This window comes from Prinia subflava, chromosome 13 (genome assembly GCF_021018805.1).
Source record: "Prinia subflava isolate CZ2003 ecotype Zambia chromosome 13, Cam_Psub_1.2, whole genome shotgun sequence".
Lineage (NCBI taxonomy): Eukaryota > Metazoa > Chordata > Aves > Passeriformes > Cisticolidae > Prinia > Prinia subflava.
In genome coordinates this window covers 8,181,769-8,206,677 of record NC_086259.1, presented here as the reverse complement: position 1 = coordinate 8,206,677, position 24,909 = coordinate 8,181,769, and the positions used below count along the sequence as shown (strand labels likewise).

Sequence of the window (24,909 nt, the reverse complement as noted above, 5' to 3'; positions counted from 1 at the left end):
GGAAATTTCAAAAGTGGAAAAGTTATTGTATATGTTTCTCACTATTTTAAAATCACTTTTTTATCCTACAGTTGGCTTAATGAATTAACATATAGTTATGAACTGATTTCTACGTAGTATCACATGACCACAGAATATCTCCAATGCTATTTAGTGCTTTATAATTACACATCTCATTTTTCACTCAGAAGACTCTAAATGAAGCCTGCATGTTTACATAGTAAGACCTGGATGATTCAGGAGATTTTATTTGGTTTTAAAGGCTTTTCAATTTAATTATCTGGAATCTAAAATAGGTCAGGGCTGATTGGAATTTTATTTTGTCTAATGACTAGTTGTTTATTTTTGCAAAATATCTCGATGGTCCTCACCCTTGGATTCATACTGATCCTCAAGAGGGCTGGTTCTTTCTGTGGCTAAGGGTGTACTCCTGCTGCCTTGAAAATCAGAGCTTGTTTTAAAACATTATTTAGATTAATCATGTCATCCATACTGGCACACAGTCACTTGCTTCCCTCCTAAGACTGGAAGGTAATGATTGCTAGAAATAAGCTGACCCACGAATGTTGCTGTGGAGCTCAATGACCTCAGCTGGTACATCAGGACCATCAAATCCAACAAGTCCAACATAACATGAGCTTCCAAATGAAACATTTATAATTTAAAATACTAAGAGTGAGATTCTATTTGCCTTCTGAAATGTTAGGTCTTACTTCTAAAAATTTTGTTTGTTACCTTATTTTAGGGGAAACCAAAGGGAATTGCTTGAATGCTGCACGTTAGAGGCAGCCTTACAGGAAACAATCCCCAAGACTTTGGTCACATGAACTATTTATCAGTAAAATTAAGGGTGACAACAATCCTGTGCATGCCCAAGGCTGTGCAGGTCACATGTTTCAGAGATGTTCATTACCTTCTTAAAAACTAGGTTTCGTTCAACAGTTTATACCAGACAGTATTCAATACATCCAAAATTGCTTTTTTATGGAGTTCTTGTTAGCTCAGAATTTTATTACTATGCAAAATGTGCAGTTCAAGCACACATATGAAACACCTATCAATGTTTCTCTGTAAAAATAAGTTTCTTTTTTAATTAGCTGCTTTAAGTAGTCATGCTGTTCTTTCACTTTTTTGCTGCCAGAAGATCCCTAAATAAATTGTTTGGGAATGCTGATATTTAGCAGCCAGGGCAGTGAAGAACAGAAATTAACACTCCCAAACTCATCCCGCTGCAGAATGAAGAGATCAGTAGAGATCTTAGATGTCCTTTTGTAATATGTGTAATCACGGATTTTTAATTAGTGTACTGTTACCTTTGGGTGCTTCAATTAGGCAAGCCTCAAAAATAAGAGTGTTTTTTTGGACACTCTGTACTCAGCTTTCTTAATGGCCCCAATGTTCTTATTTTGATATATAATAAAAAACTAGTTAGAACAGGACACTGGGTAAAAATGAATTCATTACTTTTAGAGACTTTGAAAAGCTGTAAGTAGAAAAATCACTTAAGCTGGTGTATTTTTCCTCGCTTCAGTGTTCTTAACGACAGGCTTAGAAATGAGTTTAGGTTTGGGTACTTTGCTTAGGGTATAGGCATTTAGCTCCCAGGACCAAGTGTTACTCTGACTGTTCAGAAGCAATGTTTCTGCCTAAGAAATCAAATCCAGACACAAAATTTGAGTAGCCAATTTATCCTCTGATAATCATGTTTCATCTCAAGAGAGAGCTGCTATGTGTTGCTCATACTTTCTGCATTCGTGAAACAAAAATGGGTTTTACAGAAACATAAAATAATCACCAATGGCGTTTCACATAAAAATTCATGTATCCTATAATAATGTATGAACTTAGTAAAATGCTACAGTAACGCATGTAAGTAGTGAGAACCAGTTTATCCCTTTTACTAAATGGATGTGAAACAATAGGGCTTTTAAGAATGAGGATACTGTCTAAAATCTAAAGGAGAGAAATAGTATTTTATTGCATAAAATGAAGACTTACAGACGTTATTATCAAATAAGGAAACACAGTAAGGCCATTCAGCTATGGGACTGCACGTCCCCATGACTTCAAGCACAGTGGTATTATACACTTCCATACTGACAGCAGTACATTCCTAGTAAACAATGCACACAAAAGTAAAACTTGACATTAAAACTACTGACTTCAGTTTGAAATTATATGAACAGATACTGCTAATTTAATGGCTTCCCCATAGAGTCAGCCTCTCTTACTCAGCATTTAGAAGGGCTGCAGATGGAGTGCTGTGCCCAGTTGCCAGAACTATGGTCAAAAATAATGAAAGAAGCAGTTACAGAGTATGCAGAGAGCAAAACCAAGAATGATCAGAGGCCTTGCAGTGGTGATCTACAGATGGAAAGGAATTAATGTAATGTACTGGAGAGGAAAATATTCCTGGAAAACCAGGAAAGTGAAAAAAAAGTTTCTATGTTCACAGAAGAGTTTCAAGAATGAGCTGAAATTATAATGGGAGATTTAGATTATATATCACAGGGAGAACCAATGTCATGATGAGGACAGGCAAACATCAGAAGAGGTTTAAACATTTCTGCTGTGGGAGGACTTTTAGGAGCTGCTAAAACAAACACCTGGTAGGAACAACAAAGGCACAGGTGATCCCACCTTGCAATAGGAACACGGAGCAGATGATGCATCCTTGAGCCCTTTCAGCCCTCATTTCCTGCAGTGATGAAGCTGTGCCACCTTTGCCAGGGGCCTGTTCCAGCCACCCCTCACCACCAACTCGCGGCCCTTTGGGCTGATGACACCCCAGTCTGAGGGAGGAACGGGTCTCAAGGACTCTGAAGTTCCTGTAACTTCCTTGCAAAAGGCAATGATGAGCGGTGGAGGCAAACAGAGCTGAGTGGTGGCAGGTGATGCCTGCGGTGTGCTGGAGGAGCTGGGGAGCACAAGCACAGCAGCTGCGCTGGCTGCTCTGCAGCCCCTGCGCTCACAGGCACCGTGAGCTGCGCTGCCGCCGGGGCTGAGGCGGCTGGGCAAGCTGCAGGCATTGCAGGGGCAGCAGGAACACGGGAATGAACTGGGACATTCCTGCAGCAAGGGCAGAGAAGAAAATCCCATTAGAAATGGGGTTTAATTACTTTCACTGCTCAAGAAACTAGTTTCACTCAGGGAAAAGCAAATGTTTGTTTGTGTGCTGTTGTCTAACAGTGACCAACCAGCAAAGCATCGATCTGGCACAGGACTGTGAGACTGCCAAGCTGTCTTTTCTTAGCAGAAGTGTGTGTTTCCAGGATCAAAGTGTTAACCACAGATACTTTGTACAAAACCACAGAGATTACCGGAACTGATAAGCATCGTGGTTCTCATCTCTAAAAATACAAACTGCTGCTATTACAGCTGCTTTATTCCTTGTTTCTGTAGGATGGTACCTTTTTTTGAAGCTTCCACTGGTGAATAGACCTCCATATGTTTAAAAATACATCAAATGATCCTACCCTGTACTGAAATTGAAGGTGGGGAAAAAACTTTAATACAGAAAATATGTTGCTTCAGGATTGTGTCCTTTCTATCCAGGACAAAAACAATATTTTACTTAATCATATCTCTTTAAGTATTCAATAAGTCAGCCCAACTATAAGTTGGCAGTCATTGCCACGTGTATCACCCCTCATGAATACTTAAAGCAAAAGGCTTAACAACCACTGCATAGCTACAAGGTGTGCAGGGAGAAATTATGTGCAAAGAAGTCAAACTCTTGTAGCTGGCCATCCTTTGACAATAAATAATTGATACTATCTGTACTTGGGAGGATTCGTAAAGAGTGCATTTGGTACATATTGCACTGCATCACTACAATTATGTATTTCTGAGAATCTGCCTTAAAATTAATCATTAAATTCTCTGAATAGGAGCAGACTTGGCAGATTCAACATAGGAATGTTATACAAAAAGAAGTGCTTTACTGGTCATCAAAAGGAATGAGGAAGATATTGAGAACCATCTGGATAATCAATTAAACAGGCCAAGAAAATGCTTCAGTCATTCAAAAAATGGAAATAAGATAGCAAATACATATTTTTAAATATTTTACTGAAAATAAAATAAACAGTGTCTCTCCTCTGGCAAACCTCTGAACAGCTTCAGTAGATGAGCACGGTCCCAATCCAACAAAGCATATGTAAGCACAATGGTAATTACATCTGTTTCATCCAGTTTATGTGGAGAAACTTACATTTGTATTTAGGGCATTGCTAGATGGGGACCTAACCTGAATTATGCAAAGTCTTCGAACAGAGAGCGGAGGAGGGGTTTGTTTTCAGCAGTGCATTAAAACCACGAGAATGCCCTGGTGCTGGACGTTCCCGGGCTCTCTGCGAGAGGCCGCTTTGCGGGCTGGTTCCTTTTTTAAAGCACAATCCCGAGCCCTCGTGACGGCCCCGCGTGGCCCCGGCGGCGCGGAGCCTGCGGGTGCCGCGGTGCCGCTGCCGGCGCAGGGCGCTCCTGCCGCCCGGCCACGGCGGGGCTGCCACCACCGCGGGGCCACGGCAGCGCCCGGGGCTGGCGGGCTGAGGGGGGCCCGTGCGGGCCCGCGGCGGCGCAGGTGAGAGGCGCAGGGCCGTGCCGTGCCGGGCGGAGCGGCGGCGCTGAGGGCAGCGCGGCCTTTGTTCCCGGCCGGCGCGGGGCAGAGCGCGGCCGCGGCTGCGCGTGCGCGGCAGGGCTGGGGGGGGGGGGGGGGGGGGGCACTGGCGGGAGCGCGCCCGTGGAGCGCGCGCGCGCGGAGGCGGCGGCAGGATCGCTCGGGCGCAGCCGGCGCGTGCCCGCGGCGCACGGAGCGAGCGAGCGAGGGAGGCGGGGAGCGCGCGGTGGGCTCGGGCCGCGCACGGAGCGTCTCGGCCGGAGCGGCGCAGCGCAGTCGGCTCGCACGGAGCCGCCATCGGGGGAGCCAAGGCCGCCTCAGCGGGTCCCGCCCTGCCCGGCGCCCACAGGTGAGCGCCGTGGGGAGCGCGAGGGGCGGCGGGAGCGGCTGGCCCGCCGCGGCCCTCAGCCCCCGCCCGGGCCCCGCCGCCGCCCGAGGGAGGCCCCGGCGCGGCCGCGGGGCGGCCTCGGGACAAGGCCCCGGCGCGGCCTAAGCGCGGCGCGGGCGGGCGGTGTCGTGTGGCGGCCGCGGCTCGGGGGAGCGGGGCGCGGCGGGGCCTGCGTGGAGCGGCGGCCCCGAGCCCTTCCGCCGGGCCATTGTGTGCGGGCGGAGGCGGCGGCCCGGCCCGGCCCGGGCCTGCGCCGCCCGGCCCGGGCTGCCCCTTTGTGGGCTCGGCCCGGCCCCGGCGCGCTTTGTGCTCGGGGAGCGCCGCGGGCTCGGCTCGGCGCGGCCCGGGGAGGCGGCCTGGCTCCTGCGAGCTCCCGGCGGGCCCCGCCGCCGCAGGAACGGGCTCCGGCGTAAATGGGCCGCTGGGTGCCCCTCGCTGACACCACCGGGAGGGCTGCTGGCTCTTACCTAATCCGGCGAGAGCAGAGAGGGAGGGAGGGTTTTGCCCATCCTGCGGCTTCCCCTTAAAGACTAAAAGGCTGGGGACCTTCGTGCTTTCCCCTTCTCCACGATATTAAAAGGACGGGAGACAACAGCGTTTGTAGTGAAAGGCGAAGAATCTTAAGAATGTCTTCAGAAGAAGAACCAAGTTTGTTTTCTGGTGGTGAGCTGCTGGCACTTTTATTTTATGCTTACATTAATACGCTATTTCTCCAGTATTCTGCTTGCGACCTCCTTTTCAACCAGTCTGGGTGAATATTGCCTTGTCTCTGTAATGAGCAGTCCACTCATAAGTATAAAGAAATAGATGAAGTGATTTGTTTAACGTGGCACTTGAATGTCTGTTGGGAAGCTCGTAGCTAATTGGACTAGGTCATGAAGGACATGGGATATTCCACGCTCGGGACATAGTTTCAGTTGTGTTTATCTCCCTTCTAAACTGAGACTAGCACGGTGCATTCCAGAGGGGGAGGGAAAATGGAAGGGACTCTTCTTAACCCTGATTTAATCAAGCTCGTCTGCAAGAAGATTTGAGTTATTCGAGTACAGGTACAGTAATACAGAGGTTTTTAGGATAAAGCTTGGATCTCTGGACAATTAATTCATTGCAGAAAATAACTTTGAGGAGTATACCTAAAGTAAAAATCGAATGTTAGAAATTATGTTCATTTCAGTGGAAACCAGTGGTCTTAAATAGCCTTTGCCCTTTTCAAATCAGTTAAAAATCATAGAGGAAAGCACAAGAATAAGACCTCTCCATCAGTGATAGAATTTTGGAAATCTGTTATGACCCAAGAATTCTGAACCTGACGAAAGGATGGGCATTTTTGATCTTAAAATGTATGTCCAGATGAAGCAGCTTCACAGTTAAGGTGCCATTGCTATTGACAAGGTTTTCATGCCATAGTCCAGTTGCCTGTGGTAGAAGAGTTAGCTCAGAAATTCAGTGGCTCCAGCTAAGTAGGTGTGAATGAAGTAAATACTTCAAATAACATGAGTACCTTTCATACTTATGTTCGAGTAGAGTTGCTGCTCTTTGCTTAGTGTGAATTGAGAAAGAAATCCTGCTCAAATGTCAGACACCTGCCTCTAATTTGGAAAAGGGGAGTATGAGCATGTTCATGTGAGAAGCAACTCTTTGGTCTGAAAATTCAAAGAAATCAGGTAGGACAGTTTTATGAATTATGGTCTTCAGATAAAACATTCTTGAAGACTGTGCATGCATCTGCTCTTAGAAATATCATGTTCTTAATTTTAAGTTAGAGTCACTTTGCTTTATTTTTCTTCTGTAGTAGTGCTTTTAGTCTTGTAACTGTCAGCTCTAAAAGCTGGGCTGAGTTTTGCCAAATGGGTTATTAGGGTCTCTTTTGCTTTAATTACTGTCTTATTTTCAGGAGCTAAACTGATACAGAATAGTCAGGGTAAATGAATGATATTTGAAATTCCTGACACATATAAAGAACTCAGCTCTGCAGTTGTAGTGCATGTAGGCAGTGTGCAGAGGCCGGAGTGTGCCCTGTTTGCTGGCTGTGGTTGCCTGAATTGCTGCTCGGCGCTGTTGGTGTTACCTGTGCAGCAGCTCCGAAGTGAGGATGTGCCAGGCTCTAGTTCATCCCAGCCATCACGTGGTGCCTGGAGCTCGGGATCTCAGCTCCAAAGTTTACAGTCTGAAATGTCATCAACATTGGAGGTGCAGATTTCTTGCTTTTGCTGGATTTTTTGCTTTTCTGTTGCTTTGGTTTTTAAAGGGAAATCAGCATTTTAAAACTGAAAACCAATTGTAATTAAAAAAACAGTAAGAGGTTTTTGGTGTGGTTCTTTTTTTCTTTGACGAAATACACAACAGAGACATACTGTTACCTCAATAAAACGTTCTCATTAATAAGAATGTTTCATTAACAAGAAAGAATTGTTGTTATTGGGTTGCTCTTCTTCAAAGTGTACGTACTCTTCCTTTCCTAGACGTTCAATGTCATGATAAAAATGTAATTTTGATGTGTGTTTTCTGTGTACAGTATCACATTGGGAGCTAGAAATTGGAAGATATGTATAAATACTGTGTTGTTACCGTGAGCTTTTACTTCAAGCTTACCTGAGATTTTGCTGTTAGCACTTCATTGCATGTAAGCAAAAGTCTTCCTCAATCAGTGCCCTGGGTTTGTTTGATGTGCCAGGGTAGGTTCAGCTGGTAGCCTTACAATGGAGTAAAGGAAGACAAAAGCCAGCATTAATGCTCCATTTAATCGTCTTTTAACTTTTGTGCCACTAGAGAGAGAGATTCTAATTCAGATCCAAATTGCATACCACGTTTCTGTCATGGCCAGGACAACTATTATAAATATATGCCTACTTCAGTGACTGTATAAAATGATGATTCTTTGTGTTATCATAGGAATAATGAGAGATTTGATTGCTAATTCCACAGTACTTTAATCAGATAAAGTGCTAGATAATTACAGCTAACCAAATGGTCCACTTCTGATTTTAACTTGTTTTTCTTTATACAAGCTGAATATGAAAAGTGAGGTTGGCTGTGTTTTCAAGGAGAAAGTAAATGTTACTTAAATGATAAAATCTGTATTTGTCCTCTTGCACATGGAAAAAATAATTATAAAATTACCATGGAAGAAATTTCAGGGCAGTTGATGTAAGTGTAGAAAGTTGCTCTGTAGACAGTTGCTGACCTTTTCCTTTTTGGTCTGCCTTATCCAGAAACACATTTTTATCTCTTCTTGTAGCAATTGATGACCTTGCTGGACATGAACAAAAACAAGGAGTGTAGTGATAACTTTGTCTGCTTAAAAAATTACTCATCCACTCCTTAAAAGTGAAAGAGAAGTTCTTTCCAGTGTGGTTTGTGTGGCTGGGGTGGTTTAACCCCAGCTGGCAGCTCGGTACCAAACAGCCTCTCTCTCTTACTTCCCCACCTGCGGGATCAAGGAGACAATTGCAAGAGTAGAAGCAAAAAACCCTCTTGGATTGAGATAAAGAATAGGTAGAGGAAGAGCTGCACACACAAGCAAAGCAGGCCAAGGAATTCTTCCACCCCTTCCCATGAGCAGGGCAGGGTTCCGTTGTGCTTGGTGGTTACCTGGGGAGACAAACAGCATCACTGCAAACATCCCCCTTCCTCTTCTCCCCCCAGCTTTGCATGCTGAGCACGATGCCAGCTGGCCTGGGGTATCCCTCTGGTCAGCTGGGGTCACCTGGCCTGGCTGTGTCCCCTCCCAAAGTGCTGTTCACCCTCAGCCTCCCCTCTGCTGGGGGTGTGAGAAGCAGGAGAGGCCTTGGCTGTGTGCAAGCGCTGCTCAGCAATAGCAAAACCTTCTATATTTATCAGCACTGCTTCCAGCACAAACCCAAACCCAAAACACAGCCCTGTCCCAGCCACGGCAAGGAAAATGAACTCTACCCAAAGCAAAATCAGCACAGCGGCATGAAGTCTTTAAATATTTTAAGGTTCTTTTCTAGAATTCTTACACATAGTACTGAACAGAGCAAAAAGTAATTTGGTCTTTGAAGAAAGACAACAGTCACTTTTCAAGGGTTTTTTTTTTTTAATGCTGTCAAGGAGGAGCATTTAAAATGTCACACTTTTAAGAGCTACTTTCAAATATGTGTTCAGATGAAGTATGTGGAAGGAAAATTGTTCTTTAAATTTTGCTAATGTATGGATTGTGCAAAGGTTTTAACTGGAGTAGGAGTATTTTAAAGCAATTGGGTGTTAAACTGCAGGAATGAAAGCTTTAAAATAAATTGCATAAAAATTTCTAGAATTGGTGTGTAGCTTAGAAATGTACATGTGTTAGAAGGCTTATCTTTGTTGTTTCTGTTTGCTCCTTGTTACAGATCTTTCATGAGGGAAAGTTACATGTCTTATATATTTTACAAGGGGATGACAACTGCAATACAAGGTTTCTGTTTTGTAAATCTCGGTACAAGTTGCTTCATGCTGAAGTGAGATGTAGGTGTTAGCTTGAAGTGGGGTTTAAAAGGGTTTTTTCCCTGTGATTTTTTCAAAAGTTTGCGTTATTTGTAAAATCTGTGGTTAGTTGTTGTTAGCACGTCAGGTTAGGAAAGGAGAAATAACAGAAGATGTAGCACCGCACAGGCTGTGGCACATCCGGGGTGCAGTTGCTGCTGGGCTGGCAGCCTTGATTTGCAGTATTGCTGTCACCAATGGAGCAGTTTTCAGTCCCGAGTTCAGCTGAAAACTCCCACCTCTGAGGAGAGGAGGGTCACTGTTCCCTGTGTCCCTCCCAGGCCAGCTGGCACCATGGGTTCCTGAGTTCAGCCCTGCTGCGGAGGTGTCACCCTGTGTCACTGGGGTGTGCCCGGGTCCCTGTCAGGGCAGGCTCGGAGCTGAGAGGGGATGGCTGGGCCCTCCAGTGCCCCCTGGGTTTGCTGCTTGCTGGGTGCCAGGGGAAGTGCGCAGGTACTTGTGCAAGAATGCTCTGGTTCAATACATTCCCTTCCAGAGAAAGAAAACCAGTGGGTTAACAAGCAGGCAGCACAGCCCCTCAGTTCGGTGGCAGCCTGCTTCTGTTGTGGAAATGGTGGAATTACACTGCAGCATCCTCTGTGCGTGTGCTGGTGTCATGGAGCCTGTATCTGGTGGGTCATTCTTCCTGCTGTAGATAAACCATTTTCTTGTAGTGCTGTGTGAAAGCTCTTAAGAAACATTGTAACTGAGCAGTTTTCTTAAAAGTGCTCTTAAAATATTTAAGAACCTTTAAAACATAGTACGTTGCTACTTTGAAAGGTAGTGACTGTAACTCCTTTCTGTGAAAATGGACTCTTGATTGGTTTTAATTCACATCATCAGCTTCTGTGGTGGTGTTTGTTTTTGTTTTTGTTTTTTTTTTTACCAACATGGATCTGCTACAGTTTTATATTTTAATCTTCTTAAGGTAGCTAATGTTGTTTTGGAAATCATGTGTTAAACATGCTTTGATATGCATTTTTGTGTCGATGCCTGTATGACCCCACTTTGAGGTGTAAAAGAGAAACTTCTCTTTTAAAGCTGATCACTTGCCTTAAATCTTGCTCCTTTGTGTCTCACAAGGTGCATGTGCAATTGTCTTCTTGTAAAAGTTGTGAAAATGCTCTGCTCAGCTAATACTTTGGTTTCTGAATGACTGTTCATTTTGAAATATATATGCACATGTATTTATAGAAAAGTCTTTAGAGTCACAAGACTACTTTCACTCACAGGAATTTCCCCCTTTTTGTGCATGAAGGCATCAGCACAGTTGGGAGCTAATTTGTATAGGGTTCATCTCTCCGTGGCTGATATCGGTGTGATTGCACAAGTTTCCCAAGGTGTAATTTGGAGACTGGTTGCACAGGTGTGACTGGGGAATCATTTGGCTGGCAGATGTTGATGGTGTGCTATGAAATTTTAGTGGGGCTTTCTGCTGGGTCGAGTCTATTTATTAGAAAAGAAATTTTACAGATTAAAAAATATGCATTCCCAAATAGAAGCTGAGATGGACATTCTTTCAAAACAGCACCTGTAAAGCAGTAATTTTAAGAGCACCTTTGTGCATATTGAAACCAGTTGCTGACCTTAAAAGTTTTGTTTTAAAATGAGGTGTTCTGTTTAAGCAAAAGTTGTTGTTCTTGTATAGTCTTAATTTTCCATGGGTGTACAGGTACTCATCTACTAATGGAGTTGAGTATAGGGAAAAAGAGGAAAAAGAACTGAAAGCTGTTCTTTAATGTACATATGAGGAAGTAGACTTAAGGTTGCCTATGAAACTTTAAATTTTTTATTATCTTTCTTTTGAGTGCTTGATCCTCCAACCTGTTCTATTTTTGTAATACTTGTGTAAAAGAAAAAGGCTAAAAAGTACTGAATTTTACAACTGCTTTGGATAGTGGTCCATGTCTAAGAATTGGTGTTCAAGATTCAGCACTGCAACAGACTCAAGTTTTGATATTTAATACCTAACAGAAGAGAGGGCAATAGTTGCAGAGAAAGACAGTGATAGGTCTTGAATTTAGAAAGTGCAGACAGATAAAGAGAACATGAAGTAGCAGAAAAATATGTCTACTCCTGTCATTTCCAAACCATTTATAATATCTTATGTTTTAATTTCTGATGCAGACTCAGGCCTGACTTCAGAGTGATTATGACAGAATTTTAATTTTGTATGCCATGAAGCAATTCCCAAGCAATACAAATAAGTGAAATAGTGCATACATTTTACTTGGCATTTGCGATGTACCTGATCAGAATTTAATGGCAATAAAAGAACATGTAATTCTCTTGCCCAAGAGCTTTTTTTTCTGCTGAATTTAAATAACCTGCTTGAAAATCTGGGTACTTGGAGCTTCTCAAAAAAGGGCGAGGGATTTTTTTTTTTTTGATAATTCAAAGATCTCTCTAAAGAAAGGTTACTTTACTTTTCATAAAATCAGGAGAGCCTTCAGATTAGATACAATAGAATTAGTGAGAAGGGTGTTGCCAATGTCTCCATAATTTGTCTCTTTGATGTACGAAATACTGGAATGAGTAGAGGGCAGTTATCCATATGTGAGCAGGAGTTTGAAAGTAAGCAGTGATTGAAGTCTGATGATTGTGGACTATGAAAACTGAGGTGTTAAATAATTTAGCAGTATCTTTGAGTATGTAATGATATTCAGTTATTACTAACCTGAAGTAAATTTGAATAGGGTCCAACAGGGTAAACTTGGTATCCTTATCAAGGAATTTCACTCCTTTTTGCATTAAGGGTGAGACTCACAGCTAGTTGTGGTAGTTAAAAACCTGTAAAAGGCAGGGAAGTACTTGCCTGTGGTGACTCAGAAGCTCATGACAAAACAGGAACTAACCCCAGGTCTCCCCTGCCACAGACTTGTGCTCTGCATCACTAATCGTGGGTTTGGTTGGCTTTTTTAAAAAGGTTTCAAGGATTGCTCAGCCTTTTCATGCGACATGGTGGGCTGTGATATTAGCAGCTCCACCCATCTCTGGTGTGTGCTCAGGTTGGAAACTTTTTGGGAGACTGCTCTTATTTGTGAGCTAAAGCTGCATGTTAAACCTGAGGGTTTGATGAGAAGCTGTAGAACTGTTGCTGTCTGCACAGGTAACTGGGCTTGGCTGCAGAGCTGTCAGTAGCCAAGTCTGAGAAGTTGATTAACGTTTTAATAATGATTTAAAAAATATTAATCATTGTGGCAATTGAATTTTTATGCAGCAATATTACAAGAAACAATTGATTCAGAATTGATGAATGGGGAAAAGCTTAATCACTGCAATAAAATGGAATTGGTTCTAATGGAGGCACATGGGCTTCAAAGAATAAGTTCCAGAAACACAAGGCATGCAGAAGATGGGGGTTTAAAGAAATGAAGTACTGAAAAGTGTCTGGAACCATCAGAAATGCAAAAATCCCACTGTAATTTTGTACTTCTTTTATTAAGGTCTTACGTTGCTTAGAGTCTAAGTTCAGTGCTTTCTGTTTTCTACCTGTGGTATATCAACAAAATACAAAAACCTACGGCCCACCTTAGATTGCCACAGCTTTCCTTTTGAATTAGTGTGCATAGTAGGAAAATTTTAGCTGCAAAATTCTGAAATGTCCATTTTAAAAATACATACTTGATCCTTCTAAACTTTGTGTGTTTTATTCTCCTTGTGGTTTGTGTCTATGATAAAGTAAATACATTGTCTTTATCAGACATTTTTCTAAAAGTTCTTGCTTTTGAAGATTAAAATAATTTTTAAAAACCCCGATTTTTAAAAACTCTAATTCAGATTGACTAGAGATTCTGTGTAGTTTCATACTAGGGGTTCCAAAAAATTAATAATTTCTGAGGTGTTAAAAGTTAGGCTTCCAGTGCCAGAGTGTGTTCGGTGATGCTGGGTGTATTTATGTAGGATCCATACCTGACATTCCTTGTGGCACCAAGGTCTGTACTGTGCAGTAAGAATCTCGATTTTCCAAGCCCTCCCCTGCATACCTGCCCTCCCGAGTGTGGATTGCCGTACTTTACACAGGCTCCACTGTCATCAGGACTGCATGCAGGAGTACAGAACAAGTGAAGGGTCCCAAGAAGAAGTGGTTATTTAAAATGGAAGTATGTACAAACCTAAGCAATGAACCAGATGGAGGCATCTTTATAAGAGCAGTCAGTGTACGTCATCCTGCCCTGGCTTACTCAGAGGGGCTTTCTGTGTCACGGGTCAGTCTCCTGTAGGGCAGTCTGTATTTGTACATCTCCTTGATTAGGTCTGGTTATTTTGATGATCTGTTCCCTACTACTGTTAAGTTATGCAGGAAAAATATTGAGCATAAAATAGATCTTGAATTTGAATGGGAATAGTTATCACAGAAAGACTTGGTAAGTGAAGACACATCAAAGTACAGGTAGTGCTTTTAGCTGAGCCTTACTGAATTAAGGTAGGTGCTTCCATGCCACACCCTCCTGCCTGTGTCTGCCACAGACACAGGAATGGTGATGCAATATTGCCTGGCAATTACAGCATGCTCTGAAGAGTATATAGGGTTTGCAAAATCAGACTGAGGAGAGAAACACAGCCCCCAAATTGTCACACGTGGTAGGATTTGCTGTTCATGTTTACAGAGGGGGTTGGCTATTTTTTTTTCTTTTTTCCTTTTTTAAAAAAAATCTAATAGAGTGTGATTGTATACAGAGTGTGATTGTGTACAGAGCCCATCTATAATGCCTTGTAGAACAATTGAGTGCTTCCTGTTTAGAGACTTCTGAATGGCAGTATGTGTTAGAGCATGAAAAATATCTTGCTTTTCTCTTTTCTGCTGCTCTTACTAGTTCACTCTGTAGCTGATCCTTCTGTATGCCTGCCTTACTTTTTATTGTAGCATTGTATGTCCAGAACTTTCAAAGAGGTAGCTGTCTCCCTGTGTTTACAGATATTACTGGGCTGAATTGTCAAAGGATAATTCTGATACAGCTCAATTTCAGTGTGCTCTGTGCACAGTGAGCAGAAACTAGATACTACTAAAAATAAAATAAAAATCTCTTCCCTGTTACTTAGTTTGCATAGACTTATCTGGATTTTCCTGTGAAGTTTGCTCCATTTTCTTAGTTTCTCTGATTTCTGCTGTCTTAATTTGGAGGCCGGTGCGCAGAGCGCTGCAGGCGGGCACGCTCCCCTGGGACTCTCAGGGCTCCTGGTCGCAGGTGCCGGCATGGGTCCATCCCATGGTCTGTGGTGCTGTGGGGTCCCTGTGGGGCAGCTCTGGGGGTCCTGTGGCAGGGGGCTCTGGCCATTGGCTGCCTGCAGATCCTGGCACTGCCGTACAGAGCTGGGGAAGGAGGCAGGGCAGGCTCTTGTCAGACAGCACCACCACGTGCAGTGCAGGACTGTGCAGGATACAGCCCGGAGCAGCGTTTCTCTGTCACCATCTTCACACTCTGCTGGGTGGGATTTGGCAGTGTCACAGCAAGACAAGTTGCTTGTTTTAAAAAGGAAAAATATGGTCAAGTCAAAATGTGGTCATGTGGAAGTGGTCCATGATCTTTTTAATGCAAGATTTTGATTTGTATTTAAAGAGTGGGTTTTCCCTGTATTTTTGTTTAGCTGTATATAGTTTCATTAGCTAGTTTGTGGCTTAACTCCCTTTTATTACATTAGATTGCCAAATATCAATAATTTTTATTTTGTTGCTTATACCAATTTATTTAATGTATTATTGCATTTTCTTTTTTCACAGTGGCATTCGATTCATTGGTTTTAATATAGCTTAAATTTTTAGGAGTTTCTTTGATAGTTCCTGTAGTTTTTGCTTTCTGTCCTCCTTCCTTTCCTTCCAGGCTCAAAAAACAGGAGAGATAAACATCCTGGTTTGCTTTATGATTTGTAAGGGGTCTGAATTTACAAGGAAACCTGCTTTTTTATTTAATTCTACATATAAGGTGTGAAAGCTGGCATGTTCTCCACCTATAGAGTACAAGAGTGAGTGGTCGAAATTCAGGTTTTGGTTATTGATCAGACATTTTTAGTTTTCCTTCGGAATGAATTTCGGGTGTTTATCAGGTTTTTTCGCAGAACTTTGTTCCTCAGCTTGTCTCCCTTCACAAGGTTGGAGAACCATAGCAGCATGGGCTCCGGTATTCTGTGCACAGGTGGATGTTGAAGCTCTGTTTGACTGGGGAACAGGTTATTCACTTGTTGGAATTAAGTTCTTGCGCTTGAAATTGAACACTTCAGTCATAGTATTGGTTACTAATGTGATTTTGATGTGGTCATTGTATGTCTTCATAGGATATGAACAGGATACTGTTCTTCCTAATCTTGTCTTATAAGTTGTTGGAAAGAAAATCTTTAACAGTTAGGGAAAAACCTCTCCTGGACTGATGTTGAATATTCCAGCACTTCGCACAGGAGAAACAGTGAGCGACAGGGATGGGGCAGAAGTCAAACAGCACTGACCCAAGTCAGGGTTTTGTGCTGAGTTAGAAACGGGTCACTCTGGGTGGGTGTAACAGTGCAGTCAGTGTTTCCATGGCTGTGTCTGTGTGTGCCTCTGCCACACGGGGCATGCTGAACTCGGACAGGGGCTGGGTGGGCACTGCCGTGGCTCATTGGGGATGGTGGGGTACGAGGGAACACGTGTGGAACACATCAGAAACATCGGCCCTCGGGGCTGGGGGCTCACTGCAGTGCTGGCCACAAAGACAATTCCATGGTTTGTAAATCTGTTGGGATTTTGCTTCCTGGGGGTTGGAAAACGAGATTGGTGGGGAATGTCTTGACATGCAAGAAAAGAACTACCTGCAGCTTCAGGCAGACTGGGTCACTGCAAGGTAGCGGGAAATGCTCTAATTGTGTATGAAAAAGAGATCATTTTGGCAAAGGAAATCATCAAGAGTCTTGACTCAATTTTGTATGTTTATTTTGGTCTCATTTTATAATATTCTGTTTCATTGGATTGATCTAGCTTTTGCTTGTTATGCAGGAAAAGAGAAGCCCTGAGGTGTCTGAAATAACAAATAGCATAGTTAAGGGCACCAAAGAAAACAGTGTCTGGAAAGGTTGAAAAAAATCCTAATTCATTAGTCAAAACCAGAGTGTATAGAGACTAAATTGTATTATATAGTTAATTAATAATTTATGTCGTGAACTGTATTCTAAAAATTGTGAAGTAGGCCAGCAGGTCCAGAGGCAGTGTCTGAGCAGGGGTGCACACATCTATCCAGGCCTGCATTTGATCCTAACCATGGCAGGCCCTTGGGATCCAACATCTCCTGAGGGCTGGGAAAGAGAAACTGATAGACTGCAAAAGGCAAAACCTTGGGCCCTAAAATGTCCTTAAAATAAAATAAAAGTACTAGTTCTTAAAAAATATCAGCAAGCTTTTCTCTGATGTATTTTGTTTAATGACTATTTTCAACTTTTCATTTAGCTTTTGGGTTTTGACATTCTTTGGCTTGTGTCACATCTTGAAAAAATAACTTGTCAGAGTTTTTCACAACTTCATCCTGTTCTCATTTCCAGTGTTCTCTAACAGTACTGTGTGTAAAAAAAGTCTTATTCTCAAATAAGTTTGTAACAGTTGAAAAGGTTTGAAAGATTTTGTATCACTTTGTTGTTGGCTGTAATGCACCAAGAGTGCATTTTGAATGGAAGTCCCTGAACTCAGTTAGTTTTGAAATGTTATAGAAAAAAAATTGCATCACATACAGACAATTGTGATAAATTTTTTTTATCGTTTTATCACTCTTATATGAGACTTTTCCCTTCCAAGCGTTACAATGACTATACAGAGCTTTTGTGCATTTTCCCCCCAAACTAATATTCAGTTACCCTTTCAAAAGCAAACGAAAATGCTAAACTCAAGTCTAATCTATTTGATATGGGTGAGGATATGAGAGAAGATGTGCTATTTGATATGAGAAGTGGATGATGCTAAGCTGAACTTGTCAAAGGTGCCCTGATTCCAATGAAGCACAAATGTGATTTCTAGAATGTGTCTGGAGCTAACACCTTGGTGAGGTGAGAGGCTGGCAGTGGAAGAGTGTCAGTCTAGTCCTATTTACGGTTGTTAATTCCCTGGCACCTGAGGCACGCCATCTTTTTCAGCTTCTTCAAAACTATGCATGTGCCTGCGCCTCAGCAGGGATTTTCAGCCAGTGGATTGGCTGTGTCCTCCCATTCCCACAGCATTTCGGTTCTGTCCCCGAGCACAGCGCAGCCTCCTGAGCGCAGCACGGGCAGCAGCAGTGACCTGTCCAGGGCCCGTGGGTGTGAGCTCTGGGGACGCTGCCACACCAGGGGGAGCTGGGGCGTGCTTCACACACCTCACAACGTGCTCGTAGTTCCTCAGAAGCTGTTTCTGTGCAGTTCATCAGCTTTTCCACTCTGCTTGTAGACTTTCTCAACTCTTACCTGGTGGGACGCTGTGGATTGCACGTTTGTGGTGAGCCTTGTATGGAGTGGGCAGGGTTTTTTAGTAGCAATTGGGCATCATTTGCAGGTATTACAGTGCTGATACAAGTCTTGGAAAGGACTTGGATTTCAAATAGTAGGAAAGTATTTTTAAAGATAATTTCCTTTACTCAGATATTGTAGCCTTACTTTTTATGTGACCACAACAGTGGTCAGTGTTTATCTCAGTGTATTTGTTCTGTTGCCTCCACTGAAACTTGTACTTCCACGATCTTACCAACATTACATCAGCGTTCCATAATGTCTAAGCTTTTCTGAAGCAAAATGTGTGCATCGTGCAGGCATGTTGACTTAGTTTCCAACTGCTTTACCCCTTTAACTGTTATATCTTTTTAATAGTCCAAGTAGACAGTCAAATATGCCACGATGTTCAAGTTCTGTTGGTCATTTCTTTTCCTTGAGGTTATGCTTTTGCTTAATTGAATATTTATATAAATGCAGAAAATTCCTCTTGAATAGGATTTTACAGACCCACAGTTAAAAATACTCATCTGAGGAATATCCATGAAATAGGAGGAAGTGCTTTTCCTCGTCTTAGAAGAGTTTTGAATGGGAGCTGTCGCTTTTTCAGAGCAGTTATCTGGGGGAAGCAGAGAGCTCTGTCCGTGCGCACGTGTGAGGCCCGGCCGGCTGCTGGTGCGGACCGCGGCGCGGGGGGCGCTGCGGGGGCGGCGGGGCCGGATCGCGGTCCGGCGGGCGGGGCCGAGCCGGGCCCTCCCCCGAGGCAGCGGCGGCGGGCGGGGCCGTCCCGGGCCGGCAGTGCCGGGGAGGCTCGGGGAACCATTTTGGGGCGCGGGCCCCGCCCGGGGCGGTGACAGCCGGGCGCGGCGCGGGGCCCGCCGGGGGTCGCGGGCGCTTTCGCCGCGGGCGCTGCCCGGCCCGCGCCCCGAGCCCGTCTGTGCTGCGCGGACACGCCATGAGCTCCTCCGCGCCCCATGACGGCCAGATCGGTCTCCAGCGGGCCGTATTCCTGGAAGGGCGTCTGGTCTGCGTGCTTGCCGGGGACTAAAACCTGCAAGGGGAAAGGTAGCGCCGTTTAACTTGCCTCATGCGCAGTATGTAAAGCCGGGCTTGTAGGAGCTGTTGTGTCCCGCGGGAGGTGTCGGTAGCCTGTGCATGTCACCTTATCTAGAAGAGTGTCGAGAATGCTTTTAGCAACAGGTCGGTACATTCTGATGTTACCAAGAACAGCTTTTCTTGATTTAGAACTAGGAAATCTTAAGATGCGTTTCCCCTTTTCACGCTTACTGTTGGGTAATATTTTCCAATATGTACAGTCTTTTTGATAATTGGAGTTAAAGGACCTAATACTCTTGAAAATGATACCTTAGTGTTCCTTAGTTTGTTGCTGTTGCTTAGAAACTTGTTCCTAGTGTGCGCAAATAAAGATAGTGAAATGGCAAATATTGCATATAGGTGTTTTTACCTGTAGTAAGGGGTTTGTAACTAAAAATATCTTTAAACTTTATCTCCAGTTCTGCAGTTGTTTTTCCTTGGTGTGTAAATTCCACTGTTAAAACTTTTCCTTGTGATTAACTTGTAACTTTTGAGATAGCCATAAAAGATATATTATTCATTTCTGTGTTAACAAGAGTGATGAAAATGTAGGCTTTGGGCAGGTTTAGGCTTGGTAAATTACAGTTTATAGCCTTATCCAGTGTCTTTCCTGCATGCTGATCTCAGTGGTGTGGTTGAGCTATTCCTGCTCGTTTCCATTCCCTGCTCCTGTGAGTGCTGTGGAAGGCGTGTGAATGCTGCTCACGCGGGAGCACTGGTAACACAGCTCTGTTCTCCAGTGCCTCTGTACTTCAGAAAGCCTGGGTAGGAAATGCATCTCTGCTCAAGGTCTTTCACAAAGTTTGTAGGTTGCTTCATTTAACTGTTGCATGGGCTCAGCGAGGTGTAATTAAAGACAGCAGAGCTCACCCAGCTCGTCAGGCTGCCCAGGGAACTGGTCTGACGCAGTGGTTTTCACCAGCGTTATCTGCAGGTGACAGGGATCCCTGCATCAGGACATTCAGGGTCAGGCAGGAGGAAGCACACACAGACTTCTCTGAAATGTGTGTCTTTGCAATATTTGAAGGGAAGCGCGCGCTTCCAGAATTTTACATATGAATGTGCTTATTATTTCCAAGCTCTTCCCCAGAGAGCAGTGTGATCAGCATGGGTTATCCCGTGTCCAGTGGTTTGTTCTGGAGCACAGAAGAGCAGGGTGACCCCACCTGTAGCTGCTGGGGACACAGAGCAGTGCAGCTGGCAGAGGCCTTGCTGCCCCAGTCCCCTCGCTGGTGCAGCATCACTTCCCCAGGACACATGCTTGATTTGTCACGGACATCCTAAACTTCCATCTGAGCTAGAATCCCTCACAGTGGGAAGGTGCAGCCAAAAGACACAAACAGAGTATCAGTTTGTATCTGACCAATATCAGATATGGATCAGCACTGAAAGCTGCTGCAGGGGTGTTTTCCCAAGGATGGGAGTTGGGTATTTCTAGACCACCAAGCCTGAGATGAAGGAAGAGAGTTTGGTGGGTTGAGAGGGTGCTGTCAGTGTGCTTGAGACTCATAAAATCAGTGACTGAGCATTGAATCTTAGACACTCATACTTTCCTAGCTCTGGGGAGAGGTACTTCTCTAGAGCAATTTGGACTTGTCTGTCTCTCATTTCTTTTTGAATGTCAAGGACTAAGTCATTTTGCAAGTTGAAATCTCTTAGTTCCTCTGCTTTGTGCCCTGAACAGTGCATGTCTTGCAAAAGCATGCACACTATGCTGCTCTGAGCTGTCTGGTCCAAGTATGAGTAACTTTGTGGGTGAAATGATGCTAAATATGGGAAGCTTGCCTATTGCCTAATATTCCCATGTCAAATAGCAAGGAGATTAAAGATGAGGTTTATTTTGAGAGCTTTATACGTACGTGACAGATCCAGAGCTGGTTGTACTCGCAGGGAGGCACTTAGGGTTGCTGAGAATTGTACTGAGTAACAGAAGCCAGTTTTGGATAACATTTTATTTAACTACCCTTTACCTATGAAGGTAGGGTTTATTTTTTCAGAAATGTGCTTATTTTTTCAGGTAGTACTAGTGGTTCCTTTTCCACAAGAAGGAGGAGAGTTAGGACTGCAGGAAAACATAACATGTTAAGAAATATGGTTGGTACTTGTTCCATGTCTGTGGAATGCTCAAGCAAGCTGTTTGGTCAGGCAGCTGTCACCTTTGTCTGGGGACATTGGAAAGGACAGAACTTCAGTTCTCCGAGCTGCACTGAACATAGAACTTCCTCAAGAGGGCCTTTCCAAGGGACTGCAGATATCTGAGTATTTATGTGGTAAAATGAATTCTCAAATTTAACAAGTGAAGTTTGAATTTTTAGTCTTATTTGGGAAATTAAGTAATTGCTTTGGGGTTTTTTTTGTGGTATCCTCACAAATGGTTCAGTTAGGGAAGCTGAAGCAGTGGCTGTGCTTTACAAGCCATGGGCCTCAGTAGCAGCGTAATGAAAATGAAGAGTCACTGTGCTATCCTGGGAGAAAAGCAGGATAGTGATTATCTGAGCTGTGTTTCTCAACTTTTTTAAAAAAAATTGCACTGTAAATATGATTACTGAGAAGGTCACATGCACAAGATTTTTTTTTTCATTAAAAATGCCTTGTTTCTCATACACTGCAGCTTAGCATTGTTCCATACACAGAGCTGATACAAGTGATCTGGGTGAAGCATTTCATAAATGCTATGTTAAAAAACAAACCAGCAATAACAAACTTCCTACTTCTAGCGTGTCTTTACTCCCCTCCCTTGCAGCTTCCAGTAGGTAAATGCCACTTGTAGAACAACGAGCAGAACTTCTTCACTTGTTCAGTTTCCATGTCACGCACGTGTCTGTGCCTTATGTGTACAACTGATGTACACATACCATGTACGTAGTGGGTACTACATGGGGGTTTTTGCTTTCATTTGTACCTTACTGTCTCTTGAAGCTTCCTTGTGAGTGAAGCAATGCTGTATGCAGAGGTGGTGAAGTGTGGCCAGGTCTGAGCTGTCTGTTGTGTGTTCTGTTGCAGAAATGAGCCGTCAGACCGCCACAGCACTACCCACAGGTACCTCCAAGTGCACGCCATCGCAGAGGGTGCCCGCGCTGACGGGCACCACAGCTTCCAACAATGACTTGGCCAGTCTCTTTGAGTGCCCCGTGTGCTTTGACTATGTGCTGCCGCCCATCCTGCAGTGTCAGAGCGGCCATCTGGTCTGTAGCAACTGTCGCCCCAAGCTCACGTGCTGCCCCACCTGCCGAGGCCCGCTGGGCTCCATCCGTAACCTGGCTATGGAGAAAGTTGCCAATTCCGTACTCTTCCCGTGTAAATACGCCTCGTCGGGCTGCGAGATAACCTTGCCACACACAGAGAAAGCAGACCACGAGGAGCTGTGTGAGTTCAGGCCTTACTCCTGCCCCTGCCCCGGTGCTTCGTGTAAGTGGCAAGGCTCTCTGGATGCCGTAATGCCGCACCTGATGCATCAGCACAAGTCCATTACGACGCTGCAGGGAGAAGATATAGTGTTCCTGGCCACGGACATTAATCTTCCTGGTGCTGTTGACTGGGTTATGATGCAGTCTTGTTTTGGCTTTCATTTCATGCTCGTGTTGGAGAAACAGGAAAAATACGATGGTCACCAGCAGTTCTTTGCAATTGTACAGCTGATAGGAACGCGCAAGCAGGCAGAAAACTTTGCTTACCGACTCGAGCTAAACGGGCATAGGCGGCGATTGACTTGGGAAGCAACTCCTCGATCCATTCATGAGGGAATTGCCACGGCCATTATGAACAGTGACTGTCTAGTCTTTGACACCAGCATTGCACAGCTCTTTGCAGAAAATGGCAATTTAGGCATCAACGTAACTATATCCATGTGTTGAAATGGCAATCAAACCTCTTCAGGCCAGTGTTTAAAACCGTTGCATTTAATTTAGCAGAAATAGGGTAACCATCTTTGACTGTCAGACAAATTATTTGGTAGATGGAGGGTAGACATAAATGAAGGTAAATAAAAGGAAAGGCTGTTAAATTACAGGAAGCAGTTGCATGTAGTAACTAATATATTTAAAATAAGTCAACAGTAAACCACTGAAAATATATATACACCCAAAATGGGCATCTTTTGTATTAAGAATTGATTCTACAGGAAATGTTGTAAAATAATTCTAAAAACTTGTTTGTAGATTGATTGTACTGTTGAAAAGGATACTGTTTCGTGTTTTTGTTTGTGTTTTTTTCCTCCCCTTTGACTGACAAGCCATGTTGAGCGGTCTGGTCTCTGGCCGCTGCTTCCCCTCCTCCTCCCCACCCCCCCTTTGTAAGTCACTACATAGTATTGCTGCTGTTTGTGTATATTTTTTGTGTATTTGCTAATTTTTATTAACTTCTAGTTTTTCATTAAATAAATATGACTTTCTTTTCTGTAATTCAGGTTTTTCTCTTTTTTGTATCTTTTTAAAATTAATTACAGGTGTCATCTTTTGATATGCATAATTGCTATGGTAAAACTTATATTTCTGTATGTTTGGTAAATTTTGTCTCTTTCCAGTAGTCAATTCATTGGTGATACTGTTCTTAATTGAGCTATTTGTGAATGTACTGAACTCGAAAGGAGTGCTTATGTTCAAAGATGTGTCAGGAACGACAGCTCCTTTAAAAACAGGTCTAGATGTTGTTGTACTTTGAGTTATCTTCTAACAAAAACGAACCATTATTAAGAACTTTCCAAATTAAAAAAAAACCCAGTAATTCACATTTCAAATTTAGAGATGCTTAGAAAGTTGATTGCATCCTTGTATTTGTTGGTTTGCAGTACAAAGAAAGTATTGTATTACACAATATTTGTAATTATAAAAGCAGACCATTTGTTTTAAAAAAAAAAGACAGTCAGAGTGAGATGTTTTCAGTCTTTTTCTATTTGTCATTAAAAGATTACCTGGCAAATGAAAAAAACACAGCCAACTTCTGCTTTTTGCTTTAGCTCAAAGTTTGACACATTGATGCTCTTGCTCAGTTTCTTGTCTTCATGTCTTTTGGTTGTTACTGAAGCAACTGTCTGGAAGTGACTTTTGTATCTCATTTTGGTGACATGATCCACATGACAATGCAGATGAATCTCTTCCAGGTGTGACTGACCAGCCCTACAGGCTTTGGAAGGAGACTGGGCTTTGTGCAGACTGCCTGTATGTGCAAACCTGAACCACGAATGTAAACGGGATTTGTGTTACAAAACAGACACAGAGCAGGGGAAGAGCTGTTCCACCTCCAGCAGGAAGGAAATCTTTGTCAAAACAAGCGGTAGCGGACGTGTTGGGGAGCTGGTCTGGCTATTGACTACTTTTGTAACACATTAAAATACAGTTTATTTACTGTGCACTGTCTTAACTTTCTTATCAGAAGTTGATCTGTTAAGACAACTCTTGTTCTTACTGTTTTTGATGCATGATGAGGTAAGTAGTTCTACAGGTAAGGAACATAAAATCCATTGGGTTGGATTAATAAAATACTACAGAAATAGTTGGCTTCATGTAGTAGAAGTTTCACTCTGAAAATTTGATACTTAGACTGTTTGAACTGTGCACAGATGTAATTTAAAAGATGTACTGGTACCTTGTGACAGTAGATAAACGCTTCCAAAACTCCTGCAATCTAGCATTTTTTTCCTTTGGAATATACAGCCAACTGTTTGCAGTTTTCTAAATTCAGTAATTATTCTCACCTAATTAAGCTTGTCTACATTTACCTCCAGTTTGTCCTTAGCAGAGTTGGCTGAATGCTCCGTGTGGAGGAGCCCCCATCTGTCCCTGTGTCCCTGTGTCCCCGTGTCCCCGTGTCCCTGGCTGGCGGAGCCGAGGGCAGGCGCTGGGGGCGCTGTGGCCCTGCCCGCAGGGCCGGGGCTGTGCGGGCTGGGCAGCGCTGCCCAGGGAGGAGCCCT

General features: G+C 43.6%; 1 protein-coding gene across 5 annotated transcripts; it reads left to right on the top strand.

Moving 5' to 3' along the window:
- The first annotated feature begins 4,429 nt into the window (after window positions 1-4,429).
- Window positions 4,430-24,348, top strand: SIAH1 (siah E3 ubiquitin protein ligase 1). 5 transcript variants are annotated; one of them, XM_063411068.1, is made up of 2 exons: window positions 4,430-4,582; window positions 22,005-24,348. In XM_063411068.1, the coding sequence occupies exon 2, from the start codon at window positions 22,007-22,009 to the stop codon at window positions 22,853-22,855; it is 849 nt and encodes a 282-aa protein (XP_063267138.1). In that variant the 5' UTR covers window positions 4,430-4,582; window positions 22,005-22,006; the 3' UTR covers window positions 22,856-24,348. The 5 variants fall into 5 exon arrangements, with proteins under 5 accessions (XP_063267138.1, XP_063267137.1, XP_063267134.1 ...); XM_063411067.1 differs by lacking the exon at window positions 4,430-4,582 and adding an exon at window positions 4,721-4,967; XM_063411064.1 differs by lacking the exon at window positions 4,430-4,582 and adding an exon at window positions 5,191-5,669.
- Window positions 24,349-24,909: the final 561 nt, after the last annotated feature.

Bases quoted from the DNA above. Each gene is read 5' to 3' on its own strand.
- SIAH1 (XM_063411063.1), top strand. From the start codon at position 18,881: ATGACGGCCAGATCGGTCTCCAGCGGGCCGTATTCCTGGAAGGGCGTC. The intron at 18,972-22,004 runs GTAGCGCCGTTT...GTTCTGTTGCAG, and splicing joins TAAAACCTGCAAGGGGAAAG to AAATGAGCCGTCAGACCGCC.